Source organism: Clarias gariepinus, chromosome 9 (assembly GCF_024256425.1).
Source record: "Clarias gariepinus isolate MV-2021 ecotype Netherlands chromosome 9, CGAR_prim_01v2, whole genome shotgun sequence".
In the NCBI taxonomy this organism is placed as follows: Eukaryota; Metazoa; Chordata; class Actinopteri; order Siluriformes; family Clariidae; genus Clarias; species Clarias gariepinus.
In genome coordinates this window covers 37,229,156-37,243,132 of record NC_071108.1, presented here as the reverse complement: position 1 = coordinate 37,243,132, position 13,977 = coordinate 37,229,156, and the positions used below count along the sequence as shown (strand labels likewise).

At 39.8% G+C, this 13,977-nt stretch overlaps 1 protein-coding gene across 1 annotated transcript; it reads right to left on the bottom strand.

Annotated features, from left to right (window-relative positions):
* Positions 1-1,023: 1,023 nt before the first annotated feature.
* On the bottom strand, positions 1,024-5,286 carry LOC128530005 (class II histocompatibility antigen, B-L beta chain-like). The gene is made up of 6 exons (XM_053503681.1): positions 5,191-5,286; positions 3,285-3,551; positions 2,867-3,148; positions 2,170-2,283; positions 1,942-1,977; positions 1,024-1,842 (listed from the first exon to the last, which is right to left on the bottom strand). Exons 1-6 carry the CDS (start codon positions 5,249-5,251, stop codon positions 1,799-1,801), a joined length of 804 nt encoding a protein of 267 aa, XP_053359656.1. The 5' UTR covers positions 5,252-5,286; the 3' UTR covers positions 1,024-1,798.
* Positions 5,287-13,977: the final 8,691 nt, after the last annotated feature.

Sequence of the window (13,977 nt, the reverse complement as noted above, 5' to 3'; positions counted from 1 at the left end):
GCACATTTCATATGCAATGGTAGTTCAAAGTGCTTTACATAATAGAGAAGAAAATAATTATAAAAAAGAAATAGAAAATAATAGCACTAAAACCTTTTAAATTATTTACATTTTATTTAAAATAAAAATAAAAACAGTTTGCAATGACTCCCCTTGTTTTGTGTGAACCCTTGGTGTTTTTTAACTGACTCGATCCTAATGATCTGAGTGGTCTGTGAGGTTTATATTCCATGAGTATATCTGTAATATATTTAGGTCCCAAGCTATTAAGTGATTTATAAACAAGTAAAGTACTTTAAAATCTATCCTAAATGTTACAGGAAGCCAGCGTAAGGACATGAGGACTGGTGTGATGTGCTAGTCCTGTAGCAGTGATTCCATTATTATGCGAGGTTCCTTGCTAATTTTTCTGACAAAACTGTCTTTTCATTAATGTGGGTTTCTTATGTGACATTTAAAAAAGAAAGGTTTACTTTGTAAGAAATTCTCACTACATGGCTAAAAATCCATTTTCTTCCTAAGCCTCTCTTATTTTGTGTGCGCGTGCGTAATTTGACACCATCCTGGTTTTATTTATTATTATTTCTTATGGGAAAACTTTATTTGGTTTACGAGTGTTTTGGAATACAAGCCCGTCTCCAGAACGAATTATGCTTGTGATCCAAAGTTCCACTGTATATACAGGGGAGCACGATTTATATATATATATATATATATATATATATATATATATATATATATATATATATATATATATATTTATATTTAAGCAATGCATTTATCATGCATAGTGTCCACTGTACAAACCTCTGAAGACAGTGTTATGATCTGGGGTTGATCAGTTGCTCAGGTTTAGACTCAGCAATGTATGTGGCAATAAAATGAAGCTGACCTGAATGCTGGAAGTCTACTAGAAGATGTAAAATAAAATTTTAACTCTTTTTTTTTTTTATATAAATGTATTTATTAAATTGTAAATTCTATGAATTACTTTACATTATTCTATGAATTAACACCTTTTTATTAACCCTATTAGGACCTCCCATAGAAGAGATTCGCCAGAGTGTATTTTGTATTTTTACATGCAGTAGTGTCAGTTTTTGAAGCATTTTCATATTTTGTACAACATTGCAATCCTTATACCTTACCTTAAATAATATACATATCCTACATTTTTTTTTAACTTTTTTAAAAAATTCTTTAAAACATGAAAAGGTTTATCCATCTTAATCAATTAGTTTGTGAGATCTACTCATTTAAATCAAAACAAACACTCATACTACAAATACAAAATGAGGAACAGCAAACAAAGTGATGAAAGAAAAAAGGAAAGCAGAAAAATACATGGACAATGGACAATACGGAGAAGAAGGTGCAGTGACTTGCTTGAAGGTCTTCATGAGCCAGTTTCATCATAGTGTTTGATGGGTTTCACATATGCACTTAACAATACTGCTCTGGCAAGAATGATTCCAGAACAGCTGATGTTCATGTCTTAAAATAACAGTTGATTGGTGTCGTTACTTAATTATCTAATGCCATATGTCACATTTTATAGGTTGGAAAAAATCCAGTATTATTCTGGAATGTGAAAAAATAAATAATTAAACAAAAGACATTAAATTAGAAGGTGTGTCCAACCTTTTGACTGGTACTGTATATGAAGAACATTGTTAGAAACATAACCCTTTTACATGGAAATCAAGTTTTGATATAGAGATGCTGTATATAAATTATTATAACTTATTATGTCATTTTAAACATATATAAAATGACCAGAGAAAAAGACACCAGCATGTTATGGATTTGAGGCTTCAGAACTCGCCACGGAAAGAGTGCGTACTGAAAAAGACAAAAGCAAATATTATATTAATTACACGTCTGCTGTAGAGATTAGCTTTAGTTTAAGCAATAGAGAAGGTTTTGTGTTTATTGCATTACCAAAACGTATAGATGCTGCAGGTGGCTCTGCGTTTCCTAAAAAAAAAGAAAAAAGTAGACAGACAGATAGATAGACAGATAGATAGATAGATAGATAGATAGATAGATAATTACATTATCGCACCTCTTCTGATACATACATTACTGTTATTGTTATTAAAAGAAAGAAATGATCCATTTTGTTATGAAGAACTACTGACATGATTAGTTTATTCTCGCTGCACTGACCTTTAGCTCTCAGCATGTAATAAAAAAATCCAGTGACCGCCAGAACGATTCCGAATACCAGGAAAAAAATGCCGATAATCAGCTTGTTTCTCTCTTCTACAGGAAATGGAGGATCTGTCCGAAAAACAAACACACAAAACACCTGTAAGTGTGTTTATCATTGTTTGAAGACTAAATGTTACAAATCCCTAAAGTCCCAAACGGTACAATAATTTTTTTAACTTGTCTAGACATTTATTATTGTTAGTAATATTATAAGTACTGTTACTATATAAGTACTTTTGTTATCTTTGGGTAGCAAGTTACTTACAGTACCTCAATAAGAATAAAGGCTTTTGCATGAAAATGACTGGATTATTTGTATTTGCATTGACACTTGTTAATCTAAAAAGTATATTTAGAGCAATGTTTCTACAATAAGCTGATGTTCTTACACTCTCAGAAATAAAGGTAACAAATATGTTCCTTGTCACTGGGAGGTTTACTAAGGAAACAACTTTTGTACCTTGAATAAAGAATTTTACCTGGGAAGGTGCATGTGGCACTACTGGTGAAAATGTCCAATTATATACAGGAGAAAGGATTAACCTTTGATGGTACACATTCAGTAACAGGGGAAAGTCATATTTTGCTCCTGAGAATGTAGAACATACTGTATTATATGACTATAGTAACAGAACAGAACCCAGGTTCTCACCCCAGGTGTTTATGAGAGGTTGTGTTAAGCTCTCGTGTTCCACCACGCAGGAGATCTTCTCTCCAGATCTCGGTCTGTACTCTAGATAAGTGTGGATCTGATAGTACCAGTCTCCATCTGAACGCTCCTCTGTGTGGGACACACCCTCACCCACAACCTCGCCGTCTCTCAGCCATGACACTCTGACTCCTTTGGGGTAATAATCATAAGCACTGCACATCAGCATGGCCAGCAGGTCACCAGACTCAGATCGCAGTGACCTCACTATGACCTCGGGCATCACTGAGAACCAAAGTGATCAACATTAATAGAATACACTCCAATGTCTAATGTGGGTAAGTAAGACATAACTGTTACTGTCTGTAAAGTTATTAGGCTATAAGTGTATTAATCTTTAGTTATCAGAAATTTCACATACCTGTCTTCTGAAAGCTAGAACCATATGTGTCACTGTTCTGTTTGCAGAATGTATTCAAATAGCCGTAGAGACTGTTTTGGGGGTCTTTATTCAGTGCCTCAGCCTTATTAACTCCGAACTTTGTGTATCCAGTGAATGTGTTTGTCGTGCTGTTGTATCTCACATGTTTAGCCTTGTTAAAGTACCAAGAGACAATGAATTCCTTGGTGCTGAAGTTGATGTCGTTGTAATAGCATTGCATGTGCATTTGTCCATAGTAACAGTCTACTAAAAAATAAGATTTAAACAAACAGATTAAAAAAAGGTTTCATAATCAAATTGCAAAATAAATATAAATGTCAGTTCACCCCACCCCAGTGGCCAGTTTGTGTCAAATTACATGAATTAATAACATGACTTATGGCTTCATATTGCGAGCATAATTCGTTCCAGAATTGGTCTTGTATATCAAAACACTCGTAAATCAAAGCAAATATTTATTCCACAATCCAAAAAAAAAATAAAACAAATGAACATGCACTTTACCATTAAAAAGAATCACGACAGGGCAGTGTGTCCATAAGAGTGTGTATATGTGTTTGTGCGTGTGTGTGTGTGTGTGTGTGAAGGCATGAGGAGGAGGTGTGTGTGTGAAGGTGCACGGTGTCCAATAATGCACACACAAACACACACACTCATATCGGAATCAGCGCAGGGTGATACAGAGGGAGAGAGAGAGAGAAAATTGATCCATAACCTTCTAATGAGACTTTCTTTTGCTTTACATGTAAACACACACACACACGTGTTATAGTAAACAGTACACACACGCATACAGAAACAAAATAAAATATGTTTTACACACACACGTGGTTACAGTGTTATAGTAAACAGTACACATGTGCACGGATGTTTATTATACCAGTAAGAGACGAGCACTAAGACCCAGCAGGGGAGATGATTACCCACAATTCCGCAGCGCAAGAGAGAGAAAAACCGTTGGCTCAGTTGTGATCACGTGACGCTCAGCATCAAAGCAAGAAGCGCATTTGTGATACATGATACTCTGTACTCGTAAACCAAGACTTCTTCATTTTCCAAGTTAAAATTTATAAAAAATCTTTGCTCGTCTTGCAGAACACTTGCAAACCGCGTTGTCCCAGGTTTTACTGAACTATAAGATGAAAACTAGGAAGTAACTGATAGTGGCCATGTTTATTTAACACAACAGCCTAGCTCTGCTCCATTGCGTCAGGGACTTGATGTGTGACAGCTGTAACACCCAGATGAGGAGTTTCTCCCTGAGCACAGTCACCCTCGGCTTGTTCATCAGAGACTATCTGATCATTCTGATTCACACACACTCACATCTCATATACACTTCCTTAATTGCCTTTTGATTCTGTAAAGTTGCTTTGTGACAATGAAATTTGTTAAACATGCTATACAGATTAAATTGAATTGAATTGGATATTGTTTATAACACTAAACATATTTATTATCATTTAGCTTCAGACTCTGGTGAACAGTTTGACGATAACATTAGAAATAAAACACTTTTACTGTACATCTGATTTTACAAGAGTTGTTTTGGTCACTAGAGGCTCCTAGTAGTATTTAACTACTATTTAACTTTTGTGATGATAGAAATAGCAGTTGATTTGTTACAAAGTAAGAAAAAAGAACGAAAGTAACAAAAACACTAATCACTGGTCATTTAATTTACTTTCTTCATGATTTTGCAGTTCTTCCATTAAAGAGTAACTCATTCTCCCCTTCATAATAACCACTGAGTAAAACTGTCATTGAAAACACATGTACTGAACATTAGAGAAAAAACAATGTTCAAATGAATATATATATATTCTATATAATTAATGGATTATTAAAAACTGTCACTTATTATCAGAGCTTTTTCACAGCTTACCTGCTTTAAGGGTAAATAAACCCATCAGCATGCAGAAAAGTGACGGAGCACACAGCTGCATGATGTCCTGTTAAACGCACACACACACACACACTGAACCAAACACACCTGAATAAGAAATAAACACCATGACTAATTAAAGAATTAAATAACGAATCACATGCTTTATGTTGTTTCGGTCACATGTTGCTGAGTGGAATTTTACTAAACGCCTGTCGGACTAGTAAACACTATGAAGGTTTTTTTGTATAGGGAAGTATTAACAACAGCAATTTTAGTTTTAAACACTTTGCTGGCAGGTTCTACACACAGAGAGAGAATTAACATAGGGATCAATTAAACCTTATTTCATATATACTCAGCAAAAAAAGAAACGTCCTCTGACTTTCAACTGTTTTTACTTTCAGTAAACTTAATGTGTAAATATTTGTATGAACACTAAAAGAGTCAACACCATAAGACATAAAGTAAAACTTTAAAATGCCTCCCTGCAGCATGCCTTATGCACGTTCACGCAGTGTTTTTCACAGTCGGTGGACAAGTCTCTTTAGTGTCCTGCGTTTTTAGAACTGTGACCTTAAATGCCTACTTTCTGTAAGCTGTTAAGGTCTTAACGACCATTCCACAGGTGCATGTTAATTAATTGATTATGGTTAATTGAACATGCATGGAAAACATTGTTTAAACCCTTTACAATGAAGATCTGTAAAGTTATTTGGATTTTTACAACATTATTGTTGAAATACACAGTCCTGAAAAAGGGACGTTTCTTTTTTTGCTGAGTATAGTTGTTATTTTGTTGGTTGTAGGGTTGTTATGAACAAATTAATTGTCCTTGACTTAATAATAGATTTTATACATTTAAAAAACAATTCATATTTAAACCCTGGTGAGAATGTCTAATTAGTATTTTGCCTGTTTGTCCTGAGGCCACAAAATCTATAGTAAACCAGCAGAGTGAGTGGCCAAGAGAGTGAAGTATCAATTGATTGATTAATTAATTTATTGATTGATTCACTCCCAGCACCCCGTAACATCTATGTACTTGTTATTTCATGTTTTGCAACAAGAAGAAGAAAAAAAACAGCAATTGACTCACCCAGACAGCTTATGCCTTACTTACTTCCTTCTCAGGACCCTTGCCACAGTGTGATTAAAATAGAAAATATTTATGTGCTTCCTTGTTGCTTTAAAAACTGGTTATTCTTGTTATAATTCACATGAATCATTTATATTACCATACTCAGAAAACAGCAAGTCCAGACCAAATCAAAGTCAACTTAAAAACCATAAACTATAAGCACAAAAATACTGATTTCTGGAAAAAAGAAAAGCCCGAAGCCTTTTGTGTGTATGTTTAAAGTGTTTCAATCACTCACTCTCACACTGTCTATACTGCTGTATCCTTTAGATCACACTGTAACTTTAGATGGCCTTTCTGTTCCATCAAGTGCAACAGAAAAGAGCTTGGTGTGATTATAGATTCCAGCCTTTCATTTGAGGCTTATGTAGATAATATTAACAGGATAGCATTCTTTCACCTCAGAAATAGTGCCAGGTTAGGAAAGGAACAGGTAAGGAATCTACTGTCACGAAACGATGCAGAAAAACTAGTTCATGCTTTTATCACCTCTAGGTTGGACTATTGTAATGCCTTACTGTCTGGTTGTTCAACTAGGTGCATAAACAAGCTTCAGCTAGTCCAGAATGCAGCAGCGAGAGTCCTCACCAGAACCAGAAGATATGAGCACATCACCCCTATCTTATCTTCACTCCATTGGCTCCCTGTGAAATTTTACATTAATTTTAAATTACTACTATTGACATATAAAGCATTAAATGGTCTCGCGCCACAGTATCTAAGTGAACTGCTAGTGTCTTACGATCCGCCACGCCTACTTCGATCAAAGGATGCAGGCTGCTTGTCAGTACCGCGTATTATGAAAAATACAGCTGGGGGCGGAGCTTTTTCTTACAAAGCCTCAAAATTATGGAATAGTCTTTCAATTGGTGTTCGGGACTCAGACACAGTCCAGGCTAAAAACCTTTTTATTTAATCAAGCATTTTTATAAATAGATTTGTCTTGGGTAAAGGAGCAGATCTGGGGGACTCATGGACGTAAAGTATTATGGTGAACTGGTATGTTTAGATGCTGTCTTCCCCACCAGCGGAGCAGCCACCCGACGAACTCTTGCACCACGTTTAAATACGAGTCATGATGCGTATCAGGTGCACTCAAGTCACGCCCAAAATCAGAAAACCTACAACAGAAAAGAGAACTAAAAAAGAAACCAAATCCTAACACACACCCCCTCTTAAAAAAATTTCTCCATATTAAAAAAATTATTATAACATGCTAACATATAAGGGTAGGATAAACTTACATTAATTTGGAGAATATATATAAGTGTCCGCTAAAACATTGTGTACTCCATTAATGTATCCTTTAATCATCAAGTTATAAGGCTGCAAGAAAAGTATCCATCGCATTAAGCGTTGACTCAGACTCTGTAATGAGTGAAGAAATGTTAAAGGAATGTGATCGGAATATATGACAACTGGGGAACCTCCCCCCACATACACATCAAGGTGTTGAGGTGCCCAAATAAGTGCCAGTGTCTCCTTCTCGATTACAGAATAATGCAATTGAAAGGAATTAAACTTGCATGAGAAATAACTAATTGGGTGACTAACACCATCAGATCAGTCTGGAGCAAAAAGATTAGTAAATGGACAAATGACAGATGAAAAATTGGGACAAAAACTAAAATAATAACTAGCCATCCCAATAAACCTCATGAGCTCTTTTTTCAGTACAAGGAGTAGGAAAATGCTCTATCGCACTCACTTTGGTGCGCAAAGGGCGCACCATACTCTGACCTACCTATTCCACCCCCCCCCCCCCCCCAAGTAAGAAACTGTTGAGCGTGCAAAGTCGCATTTCGCCAAGTTAACAGTCAAGTCTGCCTCCACTAGATGCCTAAATAAATCCTGTACCCATGTCACATGCTGGTCACATGCTGATCCCAGCTAACGCTGTAAATTATAACATTGTCTAAATAGACCGCACAGCCTTCTTAACCAGAAACTACACGATTGATTAATCTCTGAAACGTAGCTTTAGCATTGCGTAAACCGAAGCTCATAACAGAATGAGTTTAACCCCAAGGAAGTTATGAAAGCAGTGATTTCCTGTGCCCGAGGTGTCAAAGGCACCTGCCAGTATCCTTTAAGTAAGTCAAATTAACTGACATACCTTGCCAAGCCGACCTGATCAACGCAATCCTCCATTCTCGGAAGGGGGAAAAGCATCAGGTTTGGTGATTTTGTAAATTTTTCGATAGTCCGTACAAAATCTGTACGTTCCATCAGATTTTCTAACCAATAAACACAGGGAGGCCCAACTCGAACAAGACGGTTTTGCGATGTTATTCCTCAGCATATACTGAATCTCAGACTCCAACTTCAAACGTGGGGACACAATAAAAGCGCTGGCTTATAGGTGAAGCATCACCCACATCCACGTCGTGCTCTATTAAATGAGTTTGTGATGGAACATCCCCAAACAGTGACAAACTCGCGTATCAACAATTCAGAGTTACGATTTCATAATTAAGATCAGATAATGCACGCGCAAAAGTATATGGTCCCACAAATTTCGCACAGAACGGAGAACTTACTAAAGGCAGTAATGCGAAAACTTGATCCCCAGGATTAAATATGCGTTGTTCAGTATGGCCATCAAAAAGTTTCTTACTCGGCGCGTTTTCCAAGTGTTACATTTTTCTACAACAAAGGTAATCCTTCTGCCCAGTCCTTACCGCTCTCTATACAGTAGGCACGCATCATTGACTTAAGGGTCTGATGGAACCGCTCAAGGGCCCCCTGCGACTCTGGGTGGTATGCACTTGATAACTGATGTTCCACACCTAACCCGTTCAACACCTGTTCAAAAACATGAGATGTGAAATTTGACCCCTGGTCTGTCTGAATGACTTTGGGTATCCCAAAAGTTGAACAGAACTTTATGAGCTCTTTTACTACTACCTTAGTCTTGATGGAACGCAATGGTATGGCCTCAGGATAACGGGTTGCTGTACACATAATCGTAAGAATGAATTGATAGCCAGACTTAGATTTTGGTAGTGGTCCCACGCAATCGATCAAAAGTCTCTCAAAGGGTTCTCCCATGACTGGAATTGGCTGAAGGGGACCTGGAGGAATTGTCTGATTGGGTTTTCTAGCCAACTGACAAACATGGCACGACTTAAATTTTGACACTGCAGATTTTACACCAGGCCAAAAGAAATGTTTAATAAGGCACTGATAGATTTTTGACACCCCGAGATGACCGGAGCATACATGCTCATGGGCTAGATGTAGAACTTGGGCTTGGTAACTAGAAGGCAGAACAATCTGATAGACCATGTGACTATCATCATCAGCAATCTGTGGCCTCCACCAACGCATGAGTATATCATCCTCCCAGAAGTAACCCACCTTACGTTTTGAGACTTGTGACTTATCTACAGCATCATCAACACATTTCACCAGATTGGGGTCTTCCCTTTGGGCAGCAGCTAACTGTTCTTGGCTTACTTTTAAGGGTGGCTGTTGGTTTTCCCTAGCATTTTCAGTAGTCTGCTGGGATGAAACTGACAGTTTGCTCTCTACCGGATCAGCTGAGGAAGGGAAAAAAGATTGAAATATCAACCACATCATCAAACCTTTTTGCCTGAGCACGGGTTACAGCACACGCTGCGAAAACAGAGGGAAAAGTTTTAGAGACATCAACTTGGGCTTCAACATCAGGCTCAGCAGACACAATTGGATATGGAAAATCCTTTCTACCCACCAGGTCATTACCCAAGATCATGCTCACACCATCAACTGGTAGATGTGAACGTACACCAATTCTCACAGGGCCTGAAATGAGCTTGGATTTTATGTACATAGTATGCAAAGGTACGGACACACAACCTAGTTCCACACCACGAATTATGACATCCGTACCAGTATATGACTGAGACAAGAAAGGCAACACGCTGTCCAAAACTAATGACTGCGCAGACCCAGTGTCTCTCAGCATCACGATAGGCTTAAAGTCAGAGTCATTTGAAAGGGCAACAGCACTTTTCATAATGAATGGATCAAACAAAGTTTGCTTAGAGTGCAATCAATCAGGAACAATAGGAGACTGAACACACACCACCCCTTTGGGTTTGCTGCCATGCTTTACAGTCAGTGATCAAATGACCAGGGTCAAGGCAGTAGAAGCATACCCTTTTAAGTGCACCACTTTTTGAGGTAGTCTTGGAGTCACTACCAGGTTTAAAAACATTAACCCGTTGCAATTCCCTACTTGCCCTCTCCTTTACAAGCAATCTGTTAACGGATCGTACAGGGGGAAAGACCGTTCTATGGGTGAGAATAAATTCGTCAGCTAAAATGGCTGCCTCAGAAAGCTTGGAAATCCTTTTCTCATTTAAATGAACAACAAGACTTTTTGGCACACAACTCTTGAAGTCCTCCAGTAACACAAGCTCTTGAAGCTCCTCAAAAGTTGTGGTTTTCTCCCTTGCAAATTCTACAAATGTTTGCTTGGCTTTGAACAAGATGTAAATCTCTGACGGTATGCCTTTGGCACCACTTCATAGGCTCTCAAAACAGCTGCTTTCACAATATCATAATCTAATGATCCAATTCTTTCAGTTTAATCGCTACTGCAGGGTCTGCATGCAAAACTGTTTGTTTACCTGACAATTTTGACACAGGCTCAGCTTCAATTTCAGCACTTCCCCTCACCCTCCACAGAGCGTTCAGGTAATATACCAGTCTCTACAAATTTTTTATACAGTTCATCTTTTATTACTTGTTTCTTGGCTTCTTTGGGAACTGAAATATTAAAGAAATCTGCAATTAAAATCAGATCCTTCTTTCTACAACTATCAAACTCATCTAACGTGGGTGATAGAGAAAAAGTAACCAAATCAAACTCCATTTTTACCAATATGAAGTCTCCTCACCTATACAAAAGTTCAAATCAGCCAAGCAAAAAGACTTACCACGTCTACAGAAGTGTTTCCAACCATTTCAGACGAGCAAACGTCTCGGGTTACTTTGCTGTAACCCTGTTCCCTGAAAAGGCGGGAACGAGATGCTGCGTGAAAACGCTATGGGAACATCTTGTCATGTTGCCGGTTGTGAAGCATGTGTGTATCAAACACGCCAAATTTTGGCTTATATAACCTCGGTCGGGTGACGTCATCTGATGAGACGCACCTGCAGGTTATAAATAGGAGTGAACCGGAAACATTCCTCAGATTGATTTGTCTGAACGGACGTCCGGTCACGTAGGCAGTGCGGCATTGGGACGCAGCATCTCGTTCCCGCCTTTTCAGGGAACAGGGTTACAGCAAAGTAACCCGAGACGTTCCCTTTCAAAGGCTACACTCGATGCTGCGTGAAAACGCTATGGGAACGAGAACACCAACGCCGCCGCACTGCAAGTGTCTGGACCCCAAGGTTGTGTAGCGTGTGCGCACAAGGCCAAAAAGGTCTCAGAACTATATCTGGGAAGCTGACTCGAGGGCCTGTGAGCCCGGAGTGCCATGATCATCCAGATTATAAAATCTAACAAATGTGTGCGGAAAGGACAACCCTCCATGTCACACACTTGCTGCAGGGGAATACTTCTTGCCAGCTCTTGCAATAGATGAGGCGATCCCCCTGGTTAAATGAGCCCTGATTCCTAGAGGCGAAGTGAGCCCACGTGCCTCATAAGAGAGGGCAATAGCCCAGTGTAGTGGGGGCCACCCCCCGTTGCGGCCCCAGACCATGTAAAAGCTGCTTTGACTTACGCCACTAGCTGATGCGGTGGACGTAAATCTAAAGAGCACGTACTGGACAAAGTAGGTGAAGTCTTTCCTGCTCCGAAGCTGTAAAGGCGGAGGACAGAAGGCTTCATAAACAATAGGATGCATATTGGCAAATGTGTGCGGAGAGGACCAACTCTCCGCATCACAGACTTGCTGCAAAGGAATACCTCTTGCTAGTGCAATTGATGAGGCGATTCCCCTGGTTGAATGAACCCTGATTCCTAGAGGCGAATTGAACCCACGCTCCTTATAGGAGATGGCAATAGCATCTCTCACGGAGCTTGCGGCTTCAAAACATGTAAAAGCTGCTCTGACTTACGCCACTGGCTAATGCGGTGGATGTAAATCTGAAGAGCACATACTGGACACAGTAAGTGATGTCTCTCCTGCTCCGAAACTGTAAAGGCGGAGGACAGAAGGCTTCAAAACAATAGGATGCATGTTGGCAAATGTGTGCGGAGAGGACCAACCCTCCGTGTCACATACTTGCTGCAAGGGAATACCTCTTGCTAATGCAATTGATGAGGCGATTCCCCTGGTTGAATGAGCCCTGATTCCTAGAGGCGAAGTGAGCCCACGCGCCTCATAGGAGAGGGCAATAGCTGTCCGCTCCTCTTAGAGAGGTAACACCATTTAGAAAAACCATCTTAAGGGTCAGAAACCTGAGGCGCTGACTCTAGTGGTTCAAAGGGGCACAAGCCAGAGGACAATTTTTTTTTTTTTTTTTTTTTCTGCAGAAACTCCAGCACTGAAACAATTCGGCAGTGGACTGGGTCTACCTGCTTCGTCATGCACCAACTTTTCAAATACATTCTATTTGAGGGGAGGCAGTCCTAGTACTTAGAATAGTCTTAATTACGCTGGCTGGAAGACCAGCTTGACTTAGAGTAGAGAGTAGTAAAGGGGACATTTGCTGATCTTGCGAGGCAAAGAGGTCCACCTACGCTACATGAAATTTTCCAAGTGTAGATCGCCCTGAGGGACAGGAATCTGGTGCGCTAGCTATTTAGCGGCGCAAGCACAGTCCGCCCTGGCGATTAATATACGAGACTGCCATAGTGTTGTCCACCCGCACTAGGACATGGTAGTCTCAACTGCTGGAGGAAGTGCTTTAGGGCCTGAAATAGAGCCATGATTTTGAGGCAATTGAGTGCCGCGCAAAAAGATGGCCTCTCCAGCTCCCTTGGGCTGGACGGTCATTTAAGACCGCACCCCAGCCCATGAGGGAAGCGTCTGTCGTTAGCATCTGCGACGACAAGACGAACTTAGAGTGGGACCCAGAGTCAGAAACCGGGGTCTGAACCACATAGGAAGGGTACGAAGCACCTGGCGCGTAGCCCTTATTGGGGATTGGCCCTAGAGTAAAATCCCCTGGTTCCTAGCCACAACTGAAATGCTCTCATGTGCAGAAGGTCCAAGGTGTCACCGTGGATACAGCTGCCATGAGAGCTAAGATCTCTGAAAGTGATGGTCACTTTCTGGTCTAGCTTGATTTCCTTGATGGTGTTGAGAATGGATTCGACACGAGCGGGAGACAGCTGTGCCCGCTTACGCTCAAATTCCATGTGACACCCAAAAATGTTGTCCTCTAAACAGGAAAGAGCATGCTTTCATGGCATTGGATCTCAATCCTAGGAAACAAAGATTAGCTAGAACGACATGCTGATGTCGAAGCGCTAGCTACTGAGACTGGGCCGGCCAGTCATGTAATTCAATATGGATGCTCTGGAGTCGTAAGAGCCAAAAATACATCCATGTATTTTGTGTATGTGCGGGTGAAAAAGCTAGACCAAATGGAAGGACCCGATACTGGTAAGCTTCGCCCCCGAAAGCGAACCTCAGGAACCTCCTGTGTTGTGGCAATATTTCCATTGATTTATTTTTAGATAGCGGTAAGGCCCGCAAAAT

What these genes read in the sequence shown, in the direction of transcription:
- LOC128530005 (XM_053503681.1), bottom strand. Translation starts at nt 5,251, where the DNA reads ATGCAGCTGTGTGCTCCGTCACTTTTCTGCATGCTGATGGGTTTATTT. An exon ending in TTACATGCTGAGAGCTAAAG is followed by an intron (nt 1,978 to 2,169) that starts GTCAGTGCAGCG and finishes CTTTTTTTTTAG; the next exon opens with GAAACGCAGAGCCACCTGCA. An exon ending in TGCAGCATCTATACGTTTTG is followed by an intron (nt 1,843 to 1,941) that starts GTAATGCAATAA and finishes TGTCTTTTTCAG; the next exon opens with TACGCACTCTTTCCGTGGCG.